At 42.4% G+C, this 27,223-nt stretch overlaps 1 protein-coding gene and 1 pseudogene across 1 annotated transcript; both read right to left on the bottom strand.

The window, feature by feature from the left end:
- Positions 1-230: 230 nt before the first annotated feature.
- LOC118091126 (GLIPR1-like protein 1) lies at positions 231-9,049 on the bottom strand. Its single transcript, XM_035127773.2, has 6 exons — positions 8,864-9,049; positions 7,122-7,379; positions 3,129-3,232; positions 1,384-1,469; positions 485-517; positions 231-394 (listed from the first exon to the last, which is right to left on the bottom strand). The coding sequence occupies exons 1-6, from the start codon at positions 9,047-9,049 to the stop codon at positions 231-233; spliced, it is 831 nt and encodes a 276-aa protein (XP_034983664.2).
- Positions 9,050-14,037: 4,988 nt separating this feature from the next.
- Positions 14,038-24,750, bottom strand: LOC118091125 (glioma pathogenesis-related protein 1-like; annotated as a pseudogene).
- Between the last annotated feature and the right edge of the window lie 2,473 nt (positions 24,751-27,223).

Genomic DNA, 27,223 nt, shown 5'->3' with positions numbered 1-27,223 from the left:
AAAACCCATAATATTGCACACTGACACACACACAATATTAGTATTCATTTTTCTGCTTTTAAAAATATCCCCAAATCATTAAAATGAACAAACTTTTAATAATTTTATTGAATTGAAAATATCATATAAAACAATGTAATTAACCAAATCTATTTTAAAAAACATAAACATCCATGTAAATATGAGTTGAGTCTTAGATATTAAGGATAATGTTTTGTGTTATATGGATCTCATACAGTTTCTGTTTGCAGCATTAAATCTGGATAAAGTTTCTGTAAGCAGTAAACAGCTACAAATGCTAGAAGCGTTAGTGATGGCCTTAAAACTGCAAGTACAATACAGGAGTCATCACATATAAGTCGGTGCTCCCAAGGTGGATACCATCGTGAATAGCCTATTTAAAAAAACAACAACATATTTTTACTAGGCAAGAATGTCATTTTTAATGCAAACTTGAGCTTTATAATTTAATTGTAATACATACGCTTGATGTATATTTTTTCACGACTTGAATTTCCTGCAAAAGGAGAAAAGTAGCATTATAACTAGTGGAGAAACCCGTTTCACAATATTAATATATTATCAATGGGGTTTACTTGTTTTCAGTCAGAGCATGGCAGGTCACTCATAGCATTTCTACAGAATTCCAGCATCCAGAATGTGCAATCTTCGGTGTATGACACGATCATTTATTTGGTAAAAATCACCTCATCGCCAAACTCTTGAACTTTATTTTGCATGAATTAACAAACAAGTCAGGATACAGCCTGAAAGCATCTCCATAGATTATGAGTTGTGTAAGCAAATCTGTGGTAGTGCAATGCCTGTGATTGCATTGTCTGACACCATTGTCACACTACTGTAGACAAGGATGTAAAATTGTTGGAACCTTGAAGCTAGATTTTGTACAATTGTGTAGCACAATTCTATCATTGTGATAGGAGATGTAAAGATACATGGATTTTTTTTTTGCGGGGTGGGGTGTGTGGGAACCCTCCCCACCCTCCCCTTTTGAGTTCTTCCTAGCAGAATCCAAGGCATACAGTATTAGATTGGGAGGCAGGCTTTGTTCCCATTGGAATAGTGCAGCATTTTACTTTTTCAGAGTGCTGTGAAATTGCAGCCATTCTACAATGCATTTAAAAGATTGGGTTTCCTTCCAAGTCTTGCAGATTGCAGATTGTTTGCTTTGACAACCAAACCTGCCCTGCTCTGAGAAACATACATGTATGTGTGTGCATACACATACATAGACACATGCATGCATATCCATACATGTATACAAAAGAGAAGCTCGTATTGCTTTGAAATTAATAGAAATATATACATAAGTGCGTGAGAAAGCCTTTCATGAATGTTCATTTTACTCAGATCTGTACTTACTACAGAGATTGTCTTGACAAGTGTCTCCTTTTGGGCATGCGCTACAGGGCTGTCCTGTTTTATAAGGTCTTGAAGGGTAGGTGTCACTAAAGAGCATAATTGAAACCAAAAATAAAAAAAAATCCTTCCAGTAGCACCTTAGAGACCAACTAAGTTTGTCATTGATATGAGCTTTCGTGTGCATGCACACTTCTTCAGATACACTGAAACAGAAGTCACCAGACCCTTATGTATAGTCAGAGGGTGGGGAGGGGTATTTACTCAGAAGGATAAAGAGCATAGAATGTAATAAGGTACTGAATTCACAAGCTAAACAGAAGACTGAAGGACAAGCTATTCTGAATATAATAATTATTTAGTTGTAACAAATGAACTGCCTATGCATTGAGGGTTCAACTAAAAAAAATTTGGTTATACAGTGGAGTATCCTGAGTTAGAAGAGTTGAACAGTCCTATACTGTAGATTAGATATAGATTGTGACATATACACCAGCGTTTCTCAACCGCTGTTCCGCGGCACACTAGTGTGCCGCGAGACGCTGGCTGGTGTGCCACGACGTGCGGCGACGAGAAGGGCGATTTTGCAGCTGCAAACTCCACCTCCCTGGGCGTCCTATTTCTTCGCCCCTTCTAGTTTCCACAGACCAATCAGCTTTCATTATTTCCATTTTCCCCATGCCTCACGTGACAGGATCATCCCAGAATCCTTTAGCCAAGATGGCAGCCCCCAGCAGCTAATAGTGGCGCACGTGTGTCTCTTTTTTGGAAAATCGAGCGGACTTCAAGTAGCTACTTTTAAAATATTCAATCTCCATCATTAAAAAGGTAGTTTGTTGCTAATTCACGGAGGCATGAAGACCAAATCGTCCTCTCACAAGTCCGAGAACACACACAGGGTAAGATACGGGACGGCGGGGTCGGGTGGGGTGGATCAGAAACCCGGATCTTTTAAGAACTCAGCAGCGCTGACCCGCCGGAAAGCAATATTTGACAAGTGTTTCTTACAGTCATAATTATAATATAGGGCGGCACAGAGTTAATTTTTTTAACTTTTTAAATGGTGGTGTGCCTCGTGATTTTTTTCACGGAACAAGTGTACCGTGGCCCAAAAAAGGTTGAGAAACACTGATATACACAATTAATAGGGCTGTGAACATTTAGGACTGCCAAATGTGACCTTTAAAGTTACAGCAAACAGGCCAACCACTGCACTGCAACCTTGATCAGTTCAGTAATGACTACATGAACTCCATCCCCTATGAATACCATACTTGCTTATGTGAGGGGTCTGCAATGTGAACTTCTATGAGCCTCTTCATTTGTTTGTTTATTTTTTGCAGTGTGATTCTTTTAAGAAGCCATCACCTGATTTAAAATTAAATTTGAATTAAGTGCAAGACAAATAACATGAACATTTAATTCTATGCACTTCAGAAACACTTATTTGCTTAATATCTACCAGCACTCATTTATGAAAAAAAATTGGACACTTACAGCCAAATCCCATACATGTCTTTGCAGAAGTGAGCCCTATTGGGTCCAATAAAACTTAATCCCAGATATCTATTTATAGGACTGCCTCCTTAAATATTTATAGTACTTAAGTTAAATAAAATGTCAAAGCCTTAGAAAATTTACACAGCCACTTTGTGCACGATGTCAATTAAAAAATCACCTAAAATCCTACATTTCTTAGGTCACTGGCTGGGTTTATCTCTTATTCTCTTAAACATTTGTTAACTTACGTTGGACCATAATAGCAAACGAAATATTCAGTATTTCTATGTCGATCAAGTCTACGACAGAAAACAACAGCACAGCCAACCTTATAAGTAGATGCCCGAACAACCTGGGGGGAAAAGCAGATTTTATTTTACACAGAAAGGTACAATTTGTGTTAATAGTTACCAAGTCCAGTATTTAGGCTTTAGAGATTTAGTACAAATCCTCCAGTTTTCAGAACAAAGAACTGTGAATAGTTTTTCTCTTTGGGGTCAGGATGTGGCAGAAGTGCCTGCACTGGTGGAAAGGAACTTCTGTTAGGCCCACTACACCAACATCCTGCAGTGGATCAGCCTTCACCAGCTGAACCTTATCAGCTTATCTGTGTCCTCTAAAAGTTACATATCTGCCTACCCAGGTGTATTATTGGTGATCTTCAATCTAGGGATTGTTACCTGCCACAGAGGCTGGTACATGGTATCTCCACTCACTTAATTATTTGGTGGAATTAGCAAAGACAGCTGATTCCCAATTTGGGGTAATACAGAGTAATATTTATTTATTTACACTGCCAAAGTTGCAGCCAATAAGCAATACTGTGTTGTGGCTTCCAGCACCAACAAAAATTACAGAATAAAAAGATCATGGGCCTAGCCAAGGGGAGTGGGCAGCTGTCCCCCCCCCCATCAAGTAAAACAATAGAAATATTTAACTGACCAATCACATCAGTTCTGCTCCCCCCCCAAAAAAAAAACCAAAAATCCTGGCTACGCCCTTGAAAATTATTGTTAGTTATCACAAGATTATGCACGGGTCATCTAAATCCATATTCCCTTGACCAACAGATTATACTTGGTTATCCTTCTATTATCCAGACTAGGGTTGCCATACGTCCAGAATTTCCCAGACATTGTTGGGATTCAGCCGTTGGAAACAGTATCTGGGTGGAAATAGCTTTAATGTTTGACAAAATCTGGACATATGGCAACCCATGTTGGAAGTGTAGATTTTGGCGAGTTTCCTTTAAAATAGCTCAAAAACTTCTTCTTCTAGATCTTGCAAAAAAAGCTCAACAGCTTTGGGCAAAACCAAGCTTGGTCTGGACCAAGCATTCCCAAACTTCGGCCCTCCAGATGTTTTGGACTACAATTCCCATCTTCCCCAACCACTGGTCCTGTTAGCTAGGGATCATGGGAGTTGTAGGCCAAAGCATCTGGAGGGCCGCAGTTTGGGGATGCCTGGTCTGGACTATACAAAGACAGAAGGATATCAAGATTTACAGGAGATATCCTCCATATGCCACATCCCTCTCCCTAGGCCACACTACTAAACCCTGCTCCACTCCCTCCTCTAGTGCTTTTGCCAGGCTGAAATGTGTTCGTGAACTTTGATAATGTCTCTTGCTTGCCATGACCGAGGGTGGAGAAATGGGAGTGCACAAATCTCAGACGTTCGTGTGGCTGGAATGTGGTTTATTGTATGAAGGTAAAATTAATACCCTTTGCTCTGCCCATTTTTGCCTCTGGTCCCACCCAGCACCTAGTGTAGAATGTAGCATCCAGAATGGGGGCCTTAGGCTGAAAAAGATTCTTCACCCCACCTCAAGAGGCCGTAACCAAGACAAATAAAACAACAAAACACAGATAAGATGCAAGGGTACGATGAAGAGGATACAAGGCGGAAAATAGCTACAACTGGACATTTTTGTTTTCAGGAAGAAGTTTAAGTGCCAAGGATTGTGGAGCAGCCTCCATAGGGATGACTGAATGAAATGGTATTTTAAAGACTAGGTTTCCTGAAGAGAGGGGGTTCCTGAGAGACAAAGGATTAACATTGAAGATGAAGCAAGACAGAATAGATATGGCATGCCAATAGGCAGAGGTACTGAGTTACAGCAGAAGGAACAGGTTTGTCTGACTGGGAGGTCTCAGGAGTGCCTTGAGCCAATAAAAAAACGTGCTCAGGTGACCAGAGGCAACTGACTTGTTCTAAATGTTAATGACAAGTTGATTTAAAAAATGATGGAGCATTTTAGTAAGGAGGCTGATTAATAACCGAATAAAAGCATATGCTTTTCAGAAGTGGCAGGCGCATAATCAGGCGTCCTCTCCATCCCATGTGTGTTACTTGAAAGCAGCAAGCTTAAACCAAGCTTTGTTTCTTCTGTCCTGTTTGCAAGAATGTACATTACCATTCACCTTTAGTGGATCCAACTTGTTCTGGTGCATGTACAGAATGCTGGCCAAACCAAAACCTTGAATATTTGCTGATGGAAAGGCCATAAAAGGTGTGCAGCATAGATTCAGAAAAGATAATAGAAATGACACATGTCTCATATGCAGAAGAAAGTTCCAATTGATAGGTGACACCACACTAAAGGCAATTCCTACATCATATGGAGTGGATCTCCTCATGAGGGCCGCATATACAAAAAGCCCTCTCCTGCAGAGTGCAGTGATTGGTTGGGTATATAATGGATGAGAGAGCATCTGCCTGAGTGATTAAAGCAAACTAATCCTTCCAATACACAAATCAGGTATACTGTAGATCCAAGCCACCACATTGATGCACCGAGGGCAGGTACTGGCATAGCACGGTGACTCCACATGTTGCTATCCTATATCTCCTGTCAGCAAGGGTCCTTTGCTGCCACTTGATGTTGTTTTATTATTCGATTTAATATTGTATGCTGCTTTGTGTATTTCAACAGAAAAGTGGTATGAAAGCATCATGAACAAATAAATAAATAAATAAATTCCTTGGGTGCCCATCTTAAAAACCATTGCTTAACAATTGTTTTTTCCCTCCCATTTCTAGAACAGGGTTTCCTAGATGGAACAAAAGTAGAACAGCAGGCGAAGATCTCAAGTTTTTACAGATATTTCAAGGAGCTTCCAGCATCCTGAGCTATACGTCTTGCAATTTATATACTTTCATTAAAGCTATAATTCTTGCAATTTATATAATCTCATTAAAATTATATAACTTCATTAAAACTGAAGTTGACAAAAATATATTCAGAAATTTTAGAAATGATCTCTACATGAATTTCTACCGTTTTATAACTTGGAAGCAGAGTAGCGCCAAGGCAAGGTGATTTCCACCAGTTTTTCTCCCAGCAGCAATCATCACCAGGTCGCAATCTCCTCAAAGCCACTTCTGAGGGGTTGGGGGACCCTACTGAGTAGGGTGGGCTATGACATGAGGAACTGAAAGGGGCTCTAGTAGGCAAGGTGCTGAAAACCAGGCAGAGAAATATTCTGTGAATGTAAGTTTCTCTCGTGGAAGGTGCCTGATTTTTAGTGATCTCCTCTTCCCCTGTGCCAGAGCCCACTCCATTCAGTAGGATTTCTTGACCCACTTCGGTAGAGGTTTTTCAGGTGGCTTAGGTGCAAAGGGGATGGGAAAGTCCCGTTCTACCTCTTCTCTTCAGGTAGTGCTTCTTTGGATGATGATGTTCATGATTTAAATTTGTGTACTGGCCTTCATCCAAAGATAACAGGGTGGTTCACAAGATAAAAATACAAAATACACCATAAAACCAAAACCAGAACTCCCCACTCCCACAAACACATTTAAAAGGCCATAGAATATTAATCAGCCAAAAGCCTGGTTACAGAGAAACATTTCTGCCTGGCGCCTAAAGATATGCAAAGAAGGTATCAGCCGAGCCTCCCTGGAAAGAGCATTCCATAAATGGGGAGCCAATGCAGAAAAGGCCTGTTCACATGTTGCCAACCCAGACGAGCTTCAGATGATGATCACAGGGTCCTGGTTGATTCATATGGGGAGAGGTGATCCCTGAGGTATTGGGATCCTGACATCATGACATTAGTTATAAATTCAATATCCAATGTCATTTAAAACTAAATGGATATTATTGTGATAGCCTCCAGATGATTACTTTAAAAAGTATGATATAGCACCATTATAACAATCACTTCATGTACTTGCTGTCTTAAGTGATCAATGTTTCTTGATGTTTTAAGACGATCTTAATTGAGAACAGAAGTTACCTGTTTATAGCGTCTGCAAACTTGTGAACACGAATTGTCCTGGTAATCATAGAAATCTTTATCTGAGTACCATGAATAGATGGCATTAGAAGAATTAAATGGCACTCTGCGGGCATGTCCAAACCATAGATTTTCTCCGACAGGATTAAGTGTAGGATCAGGATGGCCAGCTCCTTTTTGCTTCATAAAATGGTTACGTTGAAAAATACATTTCTGTCCCCATGCTCTAGCAGTTCTAGCTAAAGCTAGATCCCATGTCTGCAGGATACAAGAAATATATAATGCATTGTCTTTTATCACATTTTCATTAGCTAACTCGTACTAGTGTCTATAAATATAGTATTACTGTTGTTGTTGTTATTGTTATTATTATTATTATTACTATACCCCACCCGTCTGGCTAGCTTTCCACATCCACATTTCAACTGCAAACATAATGCAAATATTTATTTGGATCAAGCACTTAAGCAGAACAATCTTATACTGTTCTGGACTTAACTTTATATGTTAGTAACAAGATCTTGAAAATAGCTGAGTAGTTATCAGCTGCCACTGCAGTTCTAGGGATTAGGCAGGTATCCTGGTTCTAGACAGTTTAGGGCTTTTGAAATTCTGTATCTTTTATGCATTTCAAAACAGGTAATATCTACAGTATTTATAAACATCTACAGTGGTACCTCGGTTTATGAACACAATTGGTTCCGGAAGTCTGTTCATAAACTGAAGCGTTCATAAACTGAAGCGAACTTTCCCATTGAAAGTAATGGAAAGTGGATTAATCCGTTCCAGACGGTCTGCAGAGTAACCGTTCATAAACTGAAGCGAACCTTCCCATTGAAAGTAATGGAAAGTGGATTAATCCGTTCCAGACGGGTCCGCGGAGTACTTAAACTGAAGCGTTCATAAACTGAAACATGGGTGTAATTGGTTCCGGAAGTCTGTTCATAAACTGAAGCGTTCATAAACTGAAGCGAACTTTCCCATTAAAAGTAATGGAAAGTGAATTAATCCGTTCCAGATGGGTCTGCGGCGTTCATAAACCGAAAATTCATAAACCGAGGTGTTCATAAACCGAGGTTCCACTGTATTACTTTGAAGCAAACCACTTTCAGAACTCCTGTCAGTGGAATTATCTCTAGGACTGCTTCCTTTACTACATGCTGCCTTTGGAGCAATGTACTCAAGGTGCCTGGTGCCAGAAGCCAGGTCCCCGCAGATCACGTCCTTGGGGACCCTGCTATCTTCAATTTTGTGACAGGCCTAGGCCAGCGCATTTTTCTAATAGGTTTTAGCGCTGGGGTGTTTTCAGTGCCAGGAGTAAGCCCTAGAAAATTCAAATACATACAAACACAGAAGGCTGCGGCCCTCGAGTTACCTCACAGCTCGCTCTCAAGAAATTCGAGGGCCTAAGCACGCCAGTACCTTCCTACTGTACTGTAGTTAAAACATACCCGCAGAGAAATACCGAAATCCGCAATTAGGCACAGTAGCCGCTTCAGAAGGTACGTCGCTGGGTTCAAACGGAAAAAAGCCCACCAAGAGCAGACTTGGGCCACACACCCTTTTGACCTTCGCGTTTTAAAAAGGGTGGGCTAAGCGCTGCAGCGCTTGCCTCGCCCTCCCTCCTTCCGCACCTGAGGAAAAGGCGGCGGAGCGAGAGGCGAGCTCCCCTTCGAGCGCCTTCCCCCTCCCCGCCCGCCCCCTTCCTGCGATTCTGCCGGCCGTATTCCGGGCACACACACCATGTGAAGCATGTCGGCGGCCGGGGGCTGCACTTGGGAGCGAAGCCTATTGTGGATGTCGACGTACTGACCGATAAAGGTCTTGCTGGTAATTCTGGGGTAAGCCAGCGGCCGAAACGTTTTCCTCCCGCGCGCGCCTTCGAGGGCGACGAGCCCAAGCAGCACCCACGACCACAGCCTCGGCATGGCGGCAGCAGCAGCGCCCTCGCACGTCGGAAGCGCGGGACGGGCGGACGGGCGCGCATGCGCGGCGCCGGCTGTTCTCCTTCAACGGTCGGCGCTCGAGGCCGAGGTCTTGCGGCACGCTTCATCCGAAATCGATCCCATTGCTTATTTCTAACCAGGCGTGTACAGTACAGGATTTTAGCCTTACTCTATTCTCTGATCTTTTGTTGTTCTTCAGCTTCCAGGGTTTATATCTCGCGAGCTTTGGCTCAAATCAAGCCCTTGCCTGCCCCGCTCTTCACGCGTGTTGGTCTGATGCTGTGCGCGCGTGTCTGCAGCTCTGTTGAATTCAAGGGGAATTTCTCCTAGAATTGCCTCCAACTCATCGCTGCCGTGCACTGCCGTTCTAACCGAGTTTACTCTTCCGGAGTAAGATGGTGGTCGTTCCAAGTGTCCTGTGACTCACAGCCTGAACAGTGGTGCAGCCGGATCTAAACCCATGGTGGTGTTCCCTCTATCCGGCGCGTTGCCTTTGAGACCTCATGGTCAGCCCTGGAGGCACTGAAAGCGACGGGCAGAGCACTCAAGAAACTGAAGTCGATAGCAGAAGCAATGGTGCTGCTGCTGTTGCTTCCCATCGCCTCCACTGGGCCATTTCAAAACGCCATTAGGAAGGGGAGAGAAGGAGATGAGTTCAGCAATAGCAATGAAGCCCACCAAGAGAGAACAACACAGGAATGTTACTGGCTTACTGGCACCAGAGACTGATTTGAGGAGGGAATTTGTTACACTGAAGGAGGAAATGGCCTCCTCCTGGGATTGGGGCATTGGAAGATAGTACTGTACTGTAGTTCTTTCTGCAATTAGGCACCAGAGCACAGATGGGAACTGGGAACTGTAAGATACATGTTAGTTAATATTATCTCTTGTCCAGATAGGCTTGGCTTTTTTATTGTGTAAGTTCCATAGCTGCCAAGTTCCAGGTAGAAAAATAAGGGATCGCAGCGGCGCGACACCGGAAGTCACTTCTATGCATGTCCAGACATGCGTAGAAGTGACTTTCGATGCTGGCGCTGCCCAATTTCCGGTGCCCAGACATGGGCGGAGCGGCACTGGCTCAGATGCAGGAAATAAATGCTTGCAAAAAAAGGATGCCAAATGCACTAATACAGTGATGCTTCAGGGAGATGCTTGTGCTGTGATTCCTGCACTGGAGGGGGTTGGTCTAGAGGACCCTTGGGGGTCCCTTCCAACCGTCCAGTTCTGTGATACTATGATTAAAATACTCCAAGAAATAAATAAACGGGCTTCTCTGTGGCAGTCATTGGAAAGGGCTCCGGGGGGGGGGGGGCATCCCACAGAAAGTTTGGTATGTGCCCTGCAAAACCACCCTCTAGCCTTCAGGTTTATTTTATTTTTATTTACTACAATCGATTGTAAAATAACAACAGCAACAACAACCTCAAAGCAGTTTACAAACGGATAAAACAATAAAATTAAGGGGGGGGATCTCAAAACTTAAAACGTACAAAAAGTTAAAATACTAAAATAGATTGAATTTCACATCCACTTTATTGGATATTCCCTGGTTCTAGTATTATGAGAAGGGGAAAAAAAATCTCTTCATTCCCACCCACAATTACTTGCCTTTTTTCTAAAAGTTAAAATGCCCCAGATTTTGGAACATTTCCTCATAGGGGAATTGCTCCAATCCATGGATCATATTGGTTACACACACACACACACACACACACACACACCAATAATGTGATTCTCTGCCATGGCAATAGGTATGCTCTCAAGAGACAACTATATAAGACAATCTTGTTGAGTATTGTCCACTGACTGGCAGCAGCTTTCCAGAGTTTCTGACTCTACCTGGGCATGCCTGCAACTGAACCTGAGGCAATGCAGGGCAGCTATGGCTATACTGAGCTACAGCCCAGAAAGCATAAACCAGGAACAGAGAGGCAATTACAGTAAGAAAGGACAATAACAGTTTGCTATAATTTGGCAAGCTTTGGCTACCTAAACCAGCTCAAGAGAGTGGCTTGCAAAAGGCACCTTTTGTTTATTTGAAACCAAGGAATGTCACGGATTTGCAAGATGCAAATTGAATCCCTGCCCCCAGGCAAATCTATTGTACTTGGGGTGCAAATTGGATTTGAGCTCACAGCTCCTTTTATGTGGCTGGGCACAGGAGGAGGTGCTGCTAAAAAGATATATTAAAAAACAAAACTTTTGAGGCCATTTATCGTAATAATTTTCACAATTTGCCAGATGGAAGTGAACTAGAGTGTCACAAGAGGAAGAGGGGGTTAGGATTTAAATGCTCCTGGGGAATAAAACAAAAGAAAGAGAGAGGAAGAGGAAGGGGGAGAGCTTGCAGGAAAAGCCTGGCAGAGCTCCTCCCCACCCGTCCTATCGATCCCTCACCTTAATGGGCAACAGCAAGGATCACTCACCTTTTTTACTCTCTGGGCCATAAAGAGCCCAGCCCGTCTTGAATGTTAGATGACTTCAAGGCAACCCTGTCCTGCACGTACATGCCCAGCATTTTGTACTATTGGGAGGGAGGGAGGGGGGTTGCAGCCTCTTAAACGGGATCCAGACGCAGGAGCATTGCCGGCCAGCCGCCGGGGAGGTGTCTGTGTGTGTGTGTGTGTGTGTGAGAGAGAGAGAGAGGCAGCGAGAGCGAGAGAGAGAGCGCCCATGCCTGTAAGGGAAGCGCGTCCTCCTGCAAGCTCTTTCCCAAAGTTGCAGGACGGAGACTGACCTCATCCCTTGTCAGAAAGGGGGCGGGGGTCCAGCCAGGATCAGGCTGTGTAAAGCGAGGATTCCTTTGTATCAGTGTCTACCGGTATGCAGCGAACTGCATAGCTTAATTAATGCAAATGCTGCCTTCTCTCTCCCCATCCCCCTTTCCCTTTTGGCTGAGAGGGGGGGGAGGCAAAGCAAAGCAAAGCAAAGCAAAGCAAAGCAAAGCAAAGCAAAGCAAAGCGCCACACAGGCGTCTGACCCCCACCGCTTGCAGCCGCAGGTAGGGAACTGCCTCTTTCCCCGCCGGGAAAGGAGCGAGCTGCAAGCGGATGCCGGAGAATCAGCTAAGGGGGGACCGGGGCTGCGAGACAGTGAAGGAGCCGAAGGGAGAGGAACAGCTTTGGCAAGGCTGCTGCTCCTGAGTCCTGACTGGAGCCGCTGCCTTGCAGGAGAGTCGGCAGGGAGGGAGGGGGCGGGGGAGCCACTTTGCATGGAGCTGGCAGGACTCGCTGGGGTGCCCCCTAGAGGCCTGGAGCAACGCGCAACGTAAATCCGGGTGATTTATGGGATTTTGTTCGATCCGGGCTGCCAGCGGGAAATGGCTTTGAAAACGGGGCTTTCCCGCGAAAAACGGGAGACTTGGCAGCTATGGTAAGTTCCCCTGATGTACCAGGCAGATAGCGACAGAGGGACAGTGGCAGGCAGGTGGAGGGGAGACATTCCTATTAACAATGACACCACTCTGCTGTCTTTTTCTTTTTAGCACAATTCCACAATTCCCCTTTGAATATTCACTGAGTGTTCACTTTGCTTACAGTGCAATCCCAGCCCCCAGATACACCATTTGAGATGGCCGCAGAGTATCTTCTTACACTGACTGGGGAAAGCCCAGTTGGTGTAAATTAAGCCAGTGTAAGTTACATTGGTGTAGATGGCAAAAAAGGGCCATATCAAGGGTGGGGAGTGGTTATGCCAAGTCAGGGAGAGGGCCAAACAAAGTTACGCTGTTTCCTAACTCCCTGCGTTCACTGGTCTCATCTACAGAGCTTGATATAAAATACACCACCAGGTATAACTAAATTCACTACAGGAGTAAATAGAAGGGTAGAAGATGAAAGTTCACCTTGCCTCCCTGGCCACATACATTCTGGTCAGAAGCAGTTAGGACACAGCTGAACATACACAGGAGATACACTAGCAAATCTACCTAGTAAGGCTTGCTCTGTAAAGCTGCAGTTTATATACAATTACTTGAGAGTAAATCTTGATTAAGTTAGCACAACTCACATCTGAGTAAACACATGAACACAGGCTCATTTTCTGACTGTAGTTGTAAGATGGGTTCATAGAAAGGATATAGTCATATGCACAGTTTCCTGATACATGAGCAGGTTGTAATGTCTCTGAAGCCTTAATTTTCCCCAGACATAGAATAGGATTTAAGGCTGGTATTCATTTAAAAACTGTGGATGATTCTCTGCCATATAGATGGCTAATCTTAGGCTAATCACACACACTAAACCTCATAAAGAGAGAAATGAAGGGCTCTTTTAGACTTGCTATTTTTGAGTGGGGTACATACCAGAAAATTCAGGTTAGGTGATTAAAGTTGATTTGATAGTCTTTCCAGCAAATCAACTTTAATCACCTAACCTTTGTGATAAATAAATGAATGACACGGGACAGTGCAGTGAAAAGTGCTCACAGGAAAAGAATGTAAAAAGTTGGGGAAAACTTTATATAGAACATGTGAAGCCAGATGGACCACTTTGTGACATTGTATCATATCAGTATTCATTCATTGCATTCTGTTAATCATGCAAAATAATACAATAAATAAATAAACTTCTTTAAATAATGCTTAGCCTTTATTTTCACTTAATGTTGAACATGCAGTACTAGATATGGCCATGGATAGTATTCAGCTAAGTTTTACTCAGAGTAAATCCATTAAAAGTAATGAAACTACAACTTAATCATGTTCATTAATTTAAATGAGTCTACTCTGAGTAAAACAGTTGAACACCACCCCATATATTCTACTTACACTAATGTATTCTAGTTTTAAAAGTATTTACAACTCATTAATATGCAACAAGTAACCTTTTACAAGTTCAGAAAATTTGAAGTATTTTAGAAACAAACCAAATCTACTTTTAAAATATAAAATGCAGGAAAACAATACAGTATTCTTATAAATATTATTGTTCGTTACCTCTGATATTCAAATTATATATGCCTATCAAAAATTATGCTTTAAAACCTAAACCTGGATAACGGAGTTTTAAGTAATAAACACCCGCAAAAGCTAGAAACATTAATAATGGTCTTAAAATTGCAACTGCAATGCAGGATTCATCACATATAATCCGGAATTCAAAGGGTGGATACCATCGTGAATAGCCTATTTTAAAAAAGATAAAAGGATTTTTATGAAATGTGAGTTTTGTTCTTGAAGTAAGTTTAAACTATAATACAAAAATATAATACATACGTCGGCTGTTTTCTTTCTCACGTTCAGGATTTCCTGGAAGAGAGAATAGTTATAACAAATGAAGAAAGGCTTTAAAATATGAAAACTGCAATGCTACGGTAGGCCTAAGGCAAACCAGTCATATAACACTGATTCTGACATTGGCTACCTTACGTTTCGAAGCTCAAATTATAGTGTTGGCTTTGACCTGTGACTGCTTAGGACCCCAAATGGCAGGAGTATGGGCCCTGTCTCTAGTCCTGGAGAAGCACTATCACTGCCAAGGACCCATGACTAGAGGCTGCAATTGGTAAAGGACAACTGGTCCCACACAAGGAGAGACTAACTTTGCTCTGATCTCCTTTCCTCAGCACTACATATCTGGACTGACCTGCTGCCCACCTCCCATGGAAAGGACTCACATGTCTTGCTATATGTTAGTTCCTACTATGACTTTGTTAAATCTTCCTCTGCATGCACCTGATTCCCATGGGAATGGTATACTCTGCTTCAGTGCCTGTACCTTACTCTGTCATGAAAACATTCTGTAATGAAATGATTAGGAGTGAATGGCAGGTATTTACCTACACAGGATAAAGTAAAGAAGTTTATTCAGGGTGGTAGGAAATTTCAGTTTTTAGATGCATTTTATAACGGAAGAATTCAACAAAACAAATGCAAGTGCGGCCAAAAAAGGCATTGTATTAAATTAATACATGATAAAATTGCTAGTCCATCTTATCCAGGACTTTAAAATGCAATAGAAATAATGTTCCTAGAGAAGACAGGCAAAATTTATAACATAGGGTCTTTTTTGCTCACTCACTTATGTCCTGATAGCTGCTGTTCAATCAGACAGAACTTCAAAGACAGCATTAGCCTTGCATGAACCCAATGCCTTGAGCACATTAGAATGCCCCACTAGAACTCACAGATGAAACCCAGAAATGACTTTAATATATGTGATGGTTGATACCATCTTTTCCATGACTGTTCGTATCATTCAATTCTATACTTACTGCAGAGTTTATTTTGACAAGTGTCTCCTATTGGGCAGTTGCTACATGGAGCTCCCTCTTTATAAGGACGAACTCCCTTGTAGTTGCCCCTAAAGAACAAAATATTACATAACGTTATGTATTCAGTACACAAAGTGCACAAAACTAAAAATGAAAATGCAATCTACTGTATCTATATGTATAAAAATGTAAAAATCATGAAAGTGCGTGTTCCACTTTTCTCCGTAACTGCTTGACCGATCGTCCTGAAATTTTGACACAACGATCCAGGCCACTCCCCGAGCGTTGTTGGAAACGAAAATCCCTCAAATCGCACACCTAGGCAGGTATAAACCAGGTTTTCCACCAAGTCAAACAGCGCCCTCAAGTGGCGTTATTCCCTCAGCTCCTCCTCCTTCCTGTGAAATCTACACCACACCCACAAACCAAATGGCATCATCAGCCAAGCAACTGAAACCACCAAGGCGGCCATTATCAGACCCCTAGGCCCCTGCCAGGCTGCTAGGCCCCTACTAGGCCCGGGGGGGGGGGGGAAGAGGGCGAGTGCCCAGATCGCAGGTCGCAGCACGGCATTTGTTTTATGTAGCCCCCTGCCAGGCCCCCACTAGGCCCGGGGGGGGGGGAAGAGGACAAGCGCATGGATCACAGGCCGCAGCATGGCCTTTGTTTTATGTAGGAATAACCCACAGCAACGCACTTGGGGGTACGGCAAGGGATTTTTACTTTAAAATTTAGCACCACTACCCCCCCCAAATCCCCCCAAATAATCACAAGACAAAAATAAATACCATCCTTCAAAACGTCATGAGATACACTGGTCACGGGGGGGGGGGGGGGGCAAACAGAATAGATCATGGATCGGGACACGTGGGGGCAGTCACAGGGATTAGCCACAACAACGCGTCACACCCACAAACCCCGCCTCCGCCACGAGACCCTGTAAAACAGGGGGATCTGAAGGGGGCCTATTACCGTCCATTTGACAGACTAACGCACAGCAACCCACAAACCCCGCCTCCACCACGAGATCCACCACTCACATACATCTATCTGGCAGAGGTGTTGAAGACCAACCCAACTGAAAACAGGTAGGTAGCCGTGTTGGTCTGACGTAGTCGAAACAAAATATAAAAATTCCTTCCAGTGCTGCTGGAAGGAATATTTTTATTTTGTTTCAACTGAAAACAGGCCTTTTATAGCAACAAGGCCGAACATTGCCAAGTGGAGGTAGGGGCCTGCCTGGGGGGGTGGGCCCCCCGAATAGGGAGCAGGGATACGTAATGGGTCAGAACAGGGTGGGGAAGGCACAGGGATGAAACCTGCCCTCTCCACAGTATCTCGCCTCGACTCAGGGGGACTCTGAGGCTTAGGGGGATCTGAAGGGGGGCTATTACCCTCCATTTCACAGACTAACGCACCCTTAACACAGGCACACACACCTGATCAATATGTTAATTTATAGACATACTAGCTGACCTGGCCACGTGTTGCTGTGGTTCTTCCCTGTGATCCCCACCCACCCTGTCCCGATCCATGACATATCCTGCCCCTCCTCCCTCCACCCCGGCTCATCCCTGTGTTTCGGTAGGATACCCTTCCTTCTGTTGTCCCTGGGGAGTGTTGACCCCCCTCCCCTCTGTATCTCCATACCTTGGCCCCCACCCTTGGAAAAGGAACTGTCAGCTTCTAGGTTCCATTTCCCAGTATTTACTTTTGTCTGAGCCCTCTGTTGTCCCCTCCCCCCTGTATCTCCATACATTGGCCCCTGTGCACGCATCGTGAACATTTCTATATATTTAGATTAAGGATCGGGGGTGATGATGCGCCCTGGGACCCAGAAAAATACTTTAAAAATCCCGACCGGGGGGGGGGGTGTTAAATAGTGAAGCCCCGTAGCAACAGACAGGCCCAGACAGGAGGGGGGGGGTCATATGGGCCACTTGGCGCGGGCCTCCGAATCCAAAGGGGCTGGCAACAGAAGGTGCGTTCTGAAGCACCCGAGTTGTTCAGTTCCATAAAAAAAACCCAGGAAGTGGCAAGGGGAAGGTAGGGGATAATAAATCGAGGGGGGGGGAATTGGGCACTGCAGATATCTGAGGACTTAAACTGGGGAGAGAAAGTGCATGGTTTAAAAAAAAAAGACGCAGAGGGTTGCATTCAGTCGTAGTATATGTGAAATGGAGGGTAATAGCCCCCCTTCAGTTCCCCCGGAGCCTCAGAGACCCCCTGAGTCGAGATACTGTGGAGAGGGCAGGTTTCATCCCTGTGTCTCCCCCCACCCTGTTCTGACCCATTACGTATCCCTGCTCCCTATTCGGCCCCTCATCCCCCCCCCCCCCGGCAGGCACCTACCTCCACTTGGTAATGTAATGTTTGGCCTTGTTGCTGGAAAAGGCCTGTTTTCAGTTTAAACAAAATAATAATATTCCTTCCAGCAGCACCTTAGTTGATCTTGGACCAACTAAGGTGTTGCTGGAAGGAATTTTTTAATTTTGTTTCGACTATATCAGACCAACACGGCTACCTACCTGTTTTTAGTTGGTTTGGTCTTCAACACCTCTTTGATACTTTTCCATGTTTTGGCATAATTATTGTCGAATAAATCCACATTGCTATTAGTTATCATAATCCCTAAATATTTCACTTTTTTACCACTTCCCATTCACTAATCCTTTGTAATTTCTCCATTTCTTCCTTTCTCATATTTTTAATCATTATTTTAGTTTTCTTATTATTAACTTTGAATCCTGCTACCTCTCCATAAATTGCTAATTTATTTTTCAACTTAATTAATGTCTCTGTAGGGTCTTCCATCATTATTATCATGTCGTCCGCAAAGCCCTTCAATTTGTTATTACTCTTACCCACCGCAATACCTTTGAGATCTTTATCATATTTTATATCCCTTATCAAGAACTCTAGTGACCATATAAACAACAGTGGGGATAGCGGGCACCCCTGTCGCGTTCCTTTCGATATTTCGAATTATGTTACCCTTCCATTGATAATCAATCTCGCTAATAGTTTGCTATGAATTGTGTCTACTCCCTCCATGAATCTTTTATCCCCAATTTCTTTAATGCTCTTTTCAAGCTAGGTTGTCGAAAGCCTTTTCGGCATCCAAAAAGATGAATGCTATTTTCTTACTGGGGTTCCAGTCTGCATACTCCATTAGGTTCAGTAGAGTTCTTATATTACAGTACTATACATCTTCCTTTTGGGTAGGAAGCCTTGTTGTTCCTGGCCTATGACTTTGTTTAACACCTCTTTAATTCTATTAGCCAATATTCCAGCAAATAATTTGTAATCAATATTCAGTAGTGAAATTGGCCTATAATTCCCCACCTCTTCTGTGCCTCCTTTTTCTTTTGGTATCAGGATTATATATGTATTTTGCCACGTCTTAGGTATTACTCCTCTTTCTAAAATCTCATTAACTAATTTTCCATACACCTCTGCCAATTCACTCTTAAATATTTTATGCTTCCCAGAGAGGCCATCCGTTCCAGGTGATTTTCCTAATTTAACTTTGGCTATAGCATCCTTTATTTCTTGCCTTGATACTGGTTTAATATTTCATTCTCATCGGGGTTGATGGGAACTCCCTTAAAGCTATCCAGATATTCTTCCAGTTTGTTTTTATAAATATCCTCGCCTTTATATAACTTCCTATATTTTACAAACCATTTCTGTATTTCGTTTGGGTTGGTCTATCTCCTTTCCCCTTCCTTTATTGACGTGATTAACCTTTCACTTTGTTTTTTCCTCATCTGTCAAGCCAATAACTTCCCTGACCTATTTCCAAGCTCGAATGTTCTTTATTTAGCCCACTTAATCCTGTTTTCCATTTCTTCATTCATTAATTGTTTCAATTTATTCTGTAGCATTCTTATTTGTGTTATTGATTTATTATCTTTGGGATTTCCCCCCAGATCTATCTCCTTTAATTCTATCTCTCTTTTTATTCTCTCTAATTTCTCTGTTTTTTCTTTTTTATATTTACTCTTTTGTTGTATATACAATCCTCTCATAAAGGCTTTACTAGCATCCCAGACTGTTGTTAATTCTACCTCATGTGATATATTGATTTGGAAAAATTCCTTTACAAACTCTTTCATTTTATTTAATAATGTTTCATCATCTAATACCCTATCATCCATACGCCATCTCTTAACACTGTTGTCTTTCTCCTTAAGTTTTATCATGATTGGGTTGTGATCTGTTATGGATTTTGGCATAATCTCACATTTTTTAATATATTTTGCTAATCCCGTCGATAACCAAATTATATCTATTCTAGAAGCCAATTTTTTGGCTCCGGAATAAGAATATTTCCTTTCCATCGAGTTTCTGAGTCTCCATACATCTTTTAATTCATAATTAAAAAATAATTGAAAAGTAAATCAGCTTACAAAATCCAAAATTAATACATTCAGTTTCAAACAGGCATACAGTTTGGTATTTTATAATTACTAAGTGTAACACAAGTTTAGATCACTTTAAGATTAGTTAACTTACGGTGGAGCATAATTGCACACAAAATATGAAAAATTCTTGGTCTTGGCTCCTTTGCTATTAGTTGACGCAGGACAGTGAACAATAGCACAGCCAATCTTATAAGTATTAGCCCAAACAACCTGAAAAAAACATGTTTGATTATACAATATAAAGTCCAAGCTTTGTTCATTAGTATCATTTTTTACATTCACTTTTTCCTCCAGATTTCGCTCTCCCTCCTTCCACTTTTATCGGCATTTAGCTAAAGGCGCATTTATACCTTAGATTAATATTCTAGTATCCTATTCTGTACTCCTAAAGTTTTCAGAAAGGCATCTCCCAGCACTACCTGGAGATGCTGGGGACTGAACCTGAGACCTTCTGCATGCAAAGCAAGTGCTCTACCATTGAACCATGTAAATGGAATAGTATTTTTTGCTAATCCTGGCTGATGAATGATCTGTCTTAGATGTCTGATTTCAAGCTTCACTGATTATTTTTCCTGTCAGGAAAATGTATAAATTCATGGTGATTCAATTTGTGAACACAGAGCTAGCATTCTGCTGATAACTACAAGTATTTTAAGTCATTCATATATTCCAAATCAGGGGGCCATGCCCCCCCAACTTTATAGCGGCGGCAAGCGCACGCTGCATGGCTTCCAAACGACGTGGTCAGCATGCACTGTGGTATGTGCAACAGCATGCCCTGCGGCATGTTAGCATGCCACGGGGCACACTGATGTCATGCGCACACACCGCAGGGCACACCCCACACTGATGACACACTGCCCCGGGGTCCCTCAATCACGGGGACAAGGTGATGCATGTTATATACAGTGGTACCTTGGTTTGCAACTGCTTTGGATTACAACCGTTTCAGATTACAACCACGTCTAACCCGGAAGTGCGTGTCCCTTTTTTTCAATTACAACCAATTTTTCTTGGGAGGCCCCTTTGGTGAAAGTGCGCCTTGGGTTACAACCTGATTTGGTTTACAACCAGACCTCCGGAACGGATTGTGGTTGTAAACCAAGGTATCACTGTATATGCATGTGTGTATATTAAATTTTTCCACAATAAAATACATGCCAGCCCCCACAAATAACAAAAAAAGATGGAAAAACACCAGATTCTCCCCCACAAGTATCCCAACTTTTTGTCCCATATTTAAGTCTTATTGTAGATAATTAAAACTAAACAGAAGTAGGCTACAAACAAAACTCAATGTGTTATAAAGATGGACAAGTGTCTGAAAAAATTACAGGATACCAAAATCTCAACCGGTCCATGCACTAGCTTTTAACTATGACCTACAATAGCATGGATCTTGCATCAAGTAAACTTGGCCTTTCTGGCCACATATTTTTCTTCTTGCTAGAAAAGTGTTTCCTAAATAAAACAAAAAAAATTCCTTCAGTAGCACCTTAAAGACCAACTAAGTTTTTATTTTGGTATGAGCTTTCGTGTGCATGCTATCTGAAGAAGTGTGCATGCACACAAAAGCTCATACCAAAATAAAAACTTAGTTGGTCTTTAAGGTGCTACTGAAGGAATTTTTTTATTTTACTTCGACCCAGACCAACACGGCTACCTACCTGTAACCTAAATAAAACAGACTAGGTGGAGCAGAAAAAAGGGCATAGTCTCCTTTGCTCACATTAAAACCTTTGATGATTCAAACCAGCTTGTTTTTATAGATACATCCGAGTGCTATCTACATCAAAGTTCCATTTGGAGTCATTATTTAGTGTGTTTCTCTCTCCCATTCTGAGGACAGGAGGTTAACAGAAGGAAAGGCTGCCCAAAGGCAGGCTGTCCTTCTTTTTCATAGTAAGAACTCTGCTGTTATGTATATGCCCTGTAACAGTTAGTGCTGGCCAGGTAAGTGCTAGTAGCTGTTTTTACGAATCTTAAACTGCGGGAGGCAGTGGAAGACAGGAGTGCCTAGCAGGCTATGGTCCATGGGGTCACGAAGAGTCGGACACGACTAAACAACAACAACAACCATCAGCAATACATGTTAACTTAATATTGGAACTGAAATAAAGTGGAGGTTTATTTTGTCAATTGCCTCTAAATTAATTGTAAGCACTCCATATACTTTATAACTAAGTATACTTGATAATAATAGAATGCAGATTATCAGTTTATGAGCAACTACAATATTTACTTCATATTTTTATTGACTGAAATAATTGAAGTTATTGCAGTTTCCTTCAAATTCTGTGGACTAAGCAGAGAAGAGAATAACTTACCTGAGTATAATGACCACAAACACGTGTACATTCGTTGGTTTTGTAGGTGTAGTGTTTTACTTCGTTATAAAAAGCTGCAATGGGGCCAGCAGGATCAAATGGGTGTTTATAGCCAGTTACAACCCATATATTTTCTCCAACAGGCCTAAATTTAGGATCAGGGTGGACCATATCAGATGGGTTATGCATAACAACGCATTTTTGTGCCCATGCTCTAGCTATTCTAGCCAAAGCTAGATCAAATGTCTGCAAAATATAAAAAAATTGTGAGTTTTTAATCACAACATTATACATGTATAGTAAACATGCTGATAATACATCTTGAGTTCTAGCAAGTATTTCTTCGGAAATATTTACTTGCATCAAGCTGTCGAATGATGAAATTCTATACATGTCTACTCAGAAGAAAGCCCCATTGAGTTCAAGGGAATCTACCCACAGGCATGGGCATAAGCAGAATTTATGTTGTATCAGGCTCTGCCCCCCAACATGAAGCCTGATACAACATGTTGTTGTTGTTTAGTCGTTTAGTCGTGTCCGACTCTTCGTGACCCCATGGACCATAGCACGCCAGGCACTCCTGTCTTGCACTGCCTCCCGCAGTTTGGTCAAACTCATGTTTGTTCTCGAAGCTACGAACATGAGTTTGACCAAACTGCGGGAGGCAGTGCAAGACAGGAGTGCCTGGCGTGCTATGGTCCATGGGGTCACGAAGAGTCGGACACGACTAAACGACTAAACAACAACAACATGTTGTATCAGGCTTCATGTTGGGGGGCAGAGCCTCAGTTAAGTATTTTATTGCTTTTCTTGATTGTGGGGACCACAAATTGTATAGGAACTAAAATGTCAAAGAAACTGAATGAATTAAAATACATTTTTATTACTTTCATGCTGTTATTTAGAGGAATGTGTGGCCAAAAAGAAACGGATTGTTGAAACTACAGAAATCTTAGTCTTTATGTTCAGAAATACTATCAAGAAAATTGATTTTCGGTTCTTACTAGAGAAACTGCAAATATGGGATCTTCTACAATTGGAGTGTGTCATTCAAATTAAAAATCTGTATTAATAATGAATAAAAACAATCAAGAGATGCAAAACAAGTGGCTGCCTTGGATAATCAACACTTTAAACAAATACTCCCAAAGGTAGAAGTGATTCAGACTTTTTGTTTTGTTTTGTTTTGGTCGTTTTGAAACAATAAAATAATGAATTGATTTTATATCCCACTTAATGAACAGTCTCTAGACTTTCTTTACAAAAGGAAAAATATGTAAAGTTACTGGAATAAGAAAAAGCATATATATTGTTTGAAAGAAAGGCATTTAAAGAAAGGCAAAGAAAAGCATCTAGAACTATACTCATATTTGGTGCAACAAAAAAGAGGGTTGCAGTTATAGTAAAAATCATAACATCCTATTAAAGAATTATAAAAAGGATGGATTTGTTTTTTACTCTGATCGCCACTCTTTTTGTTACATAAACAATTCTTTGAAATACTAACAAGATGACTTAATCAGTTACAAGTAAGCAACCTATTTTTCTTGGTCTCTGTGGGTAAACCCCCTGTGGGTAAAAAGCTAACTTGGATGCAGGACAGGTGATAGTCAGTCTTGGCTCAACCTAAAACAGCCACACTAGTTAGGGTTCAATTTATGCAGGGATTGATTTCTGGAATCAGTTAAACCCTGGAAAATGTAATCATCACCCAGGAACCTGAAGGCAATATTTATTTATTTAAGGAAGACATGCCATGACCCACCTCATAGAGAATCGGGGCCTGAGCCCTGGTACTTCTATACTTAAGTATTATTTTAAATAAAGCATTACACACTTAGCAGCAGTAAATGTAACTGCTAGGTCTTTTAAGAGCCAACAAGTTTTCCTCATTCGACTAAGTAAAAATTATGTCTACGGTTCAGAAGCAAGACACGAAGTGTAATTCTAAATGGACAGAAAACCCTAAAAAAGAGAAAAGATTGTCGTCACTGCTGACAACAACGCATCAAGGTACTGTATGTAGTAAACAAAGGCTGGTCTGTTATTCTGTAATCTGTGGCAAAAAAAAAAAAAAAAACCTCAGCAATTCACCAGACTTCTCCCATGGGTGTAGCCAGGATTTATGTTTTGGGGGGAGGCAGGTTTCATATACCCTTTTAAAATATGGCTCTTTTCTGGGGCTGGGTGATATTGGGTTGCTGTTTTTATTCTATTATGTTGCGATTTTTTTCTGTGAACAGTCCTGAGACCTCCAAGTGTAGGGCAGTATATAAACTACTATAATACTGTAGTAGTAGACTAGTAGTAGTATTGGGGAGGGGCAGAACGTCAGCTAGAAAGACAACTATTATTGATTTACTTGATTTAGGGGGGCAGCTGCCCCTTGCCTCCCTTGGCTAAGCCTTCTCCCAGCATCTCCACAGCAGCCAACACCGGCTGCCTGAGGCAGCCAGGGTAAGGCAGCCGGTTGACAGGGGCAGCTTCTCCCCACACACTCCCCGCCCTCGACTCCCTTTCCTCCTTCCACCCCGTGGACACACACCATGTACAGCATGTTGGAAGCGGGGGGATTGACTCCGCTGCGGTAGTTGTTGTGGGTGTCGAGGTACTGATTGATGAAGGTCCTGTTGTTGATGTCGGGGAAGCTGCGCACGCTCGCGAACTCCAAGGCGACGAGCGCCAGCGCCACCCGCAGCCACCTCAGCAGCCCCATGGCTTATGGCGCCCCGACGGGGGAAAAGCGCGCGTCGGGCGGCGGCGCGCGCAGCGAGCATAGCTGCGCTTTAACGGTCTAACTGCAGGGGACGGTCTGGAGCGTGGATGGTTAAACGTTCTCGCGCCACGTTTAGTGCGCGCGTGGCTCACACGGTTCCTCCTCCGAACCCCCCCCCCCGCATGTTCTACGTCCGTTACTGTATGTATCCCTGCCAAATCCAGCGCGAGCCGACTTGCATCAGCGCCACAAGTTGGGGCAGCCCCACTAGGAAGCGTCCGGGAAACACAGGAAGGAGGCGATGATGATGTCATAGAATCGTAGGATTGTAGAGTTGGAAGTGGAAGGTACCCCTAGGGGTCATCTAGTCCAACCCCCTGCAATGCCCGTTTGGGTGTAGAGACATCTAACTTTGGTTAGGGGAGGAGTTCCGCTTGGTTCCCAGTAACTTTGGCAACCAGTCTGAGGAGAAGCGGGGTCCTGCGATGAGCATTTTTATTTTTTTATAAAACCCTTACCGTTGGGAAAAGCGCAGTTGGACATCTCTGAGTGCTGCTGTTAATATTTATTATTAGTTGTTCCCGCTCCCGGCCAACCGTTGCTGTGGCTCAAAAAGAGAAAGCAATCATCCCCCCCCCCAAAAGAGACTTGCCCACGCGTGTTCTGTTAAATCCCCCACCCCGCTGTCCCATTCAACCTCCCCAAGGCTACTCAGCGCCCCCGTTCCTCACCGTCACGACACCCCTCTCTCCCGCTGCGTGGCGTCATCTTCCTCCCGCGTGATGGCACCCGTCACCCCTACCCGGGTATCTAAAGCCATTTGCACATAACAAAGTATGTATTTTATCAAAGTAAATGTTGAACTGAAATACAATTAAGAAGATGTATATATTTATAGTGAAATACAATTAAGAAGTATATTAATACTGAAATAATTATTAAGCTCTAGCTCAGGCATCCCCAAACTGTGGCCCTCCAGATGTTTTGGCCTACAACTCCCATGATCCCTAGCTAACAGGACCAGTGGTCAGGGATGATGGGAATTGTAGTCCAAAACATCTGGAGGGCTGAAGTTTGGGGATGCCTGCTCTAGCTGTATGTAGGTTTTATTTTATTTGTTTTTTATCTTATATTTTGGAAATGTACACCCACTTTTTTCCCTTTAAATTTTTTGGGGGGCCCCCAAGAGAGTGGGGCCCTAAGCTATAGCTTGTTTAGCTCATACGTAAATCCGGCACTGGTATGATCCCAGCGAAGGTGGCACCTGTGTGATCTGTATGTACCATAGTACGTATTCTTCTGTGAATAAAGGGCAAAGGGTGAAGCAGGGCATCTGTGTCACAGAGCAGTCGATGCAAACCCAACCCCCTGCAACTATTCATAACAAATCCCAGTGTACCCAAACTGAATTTAAACCACTTATATTTGATTTCACAGTGCTCAAATAATTTTACTTAGTAGTAATCTTTGTAAATTCCTTTTGTGTTATTGAAAATAATAGAATATTGCTTACAAAAAGGTTTAATTACAGGTAGGTAGCCATGTTGGTCTGCCGTCGAAACAAAATAAAAATAAAATAGAAAAATTCCTTCCAGTAGAACCTTAGAGACCAACTAAGTTTGTCATTGGTATGAGCTTCCGTGTGCATGCACACTTCTTCAGATACACTGAAACAGAAGTCACCAGACCCTTACATATAGTGAGAGGGTGGGGAGGGGTATTACTCAGAAGGGTGGTGGGAATGGGTGATTGGCTGATAGGTGTGGTAAACCTGTTGACGACTGCAGTTGGTCTTACAGGAAAAAAGCAAGGGGTGAGATGGCCAAAATTAGTCTCCCAACCCAAAAGCCTATGGTTTTACAAAAACTATAGCAACTTGCATTTTCATATTTACTCTTTCTGATTTGCAATTGAAATGTAGATTGTTTTAATTCAAGATGGATGAAACAGACTTCTAAAACCTAGTTACCGGTATATTCCATTATTTAATACTGTACAGTATACTGCTTTCATAAATAGCATACTGCCTTGATTCAAAGAACAAAATCAACACAGTAGAAACAAATTCCCATAGGTGGATCAGCTATACCAGATTTTCAAAATCCTACTAGATGGGAGGGAAAGACCACATCTAGTAAACAGCATCACACAGAGAACCTCATGCACATTCCCATGTGGAAAACTTTCTGCAAATTTATGTGCACAGCCTTCTTTTTAAAGCTGCTTATTCAGTCCCTAGAGTCTGAGCATCCATCCACTTGTTCAGTACCTGTTGGCGAACTGTTTTCTCCACCAGGGAGGACAACATGGAACAGTTCAAAGATCTTTCAAGCTTTCACTTCACTTTTTATACAGGCCCGATTTTGTATAGCTCTTTCAAAAGATACATGCACTTCTGAAACTACTACGGTATATACTTAGTTCCACTGACCTAAAAAGTATTGCTCTTCTCATAAAAAGAATTTAAGGATTA

This window comes from Zootoca vivipara, chromosome 10 (genome assembly GCF_963506605.1).
Source record: "Zootoca vivipara chromosome 10, rZooViv1.1, whole genome shotgun sequence".
Classification (NCBI taxonomy): domain Eukaryota; kingdom Metazoa; phylum Chordata; class Lepidosauria; order Squamata; family Lacertidae; genus Zootoca; species Zootoca vivipara.
This window is presented reverse-complemented; position numbering and strand designations above follow the sequence as displayed.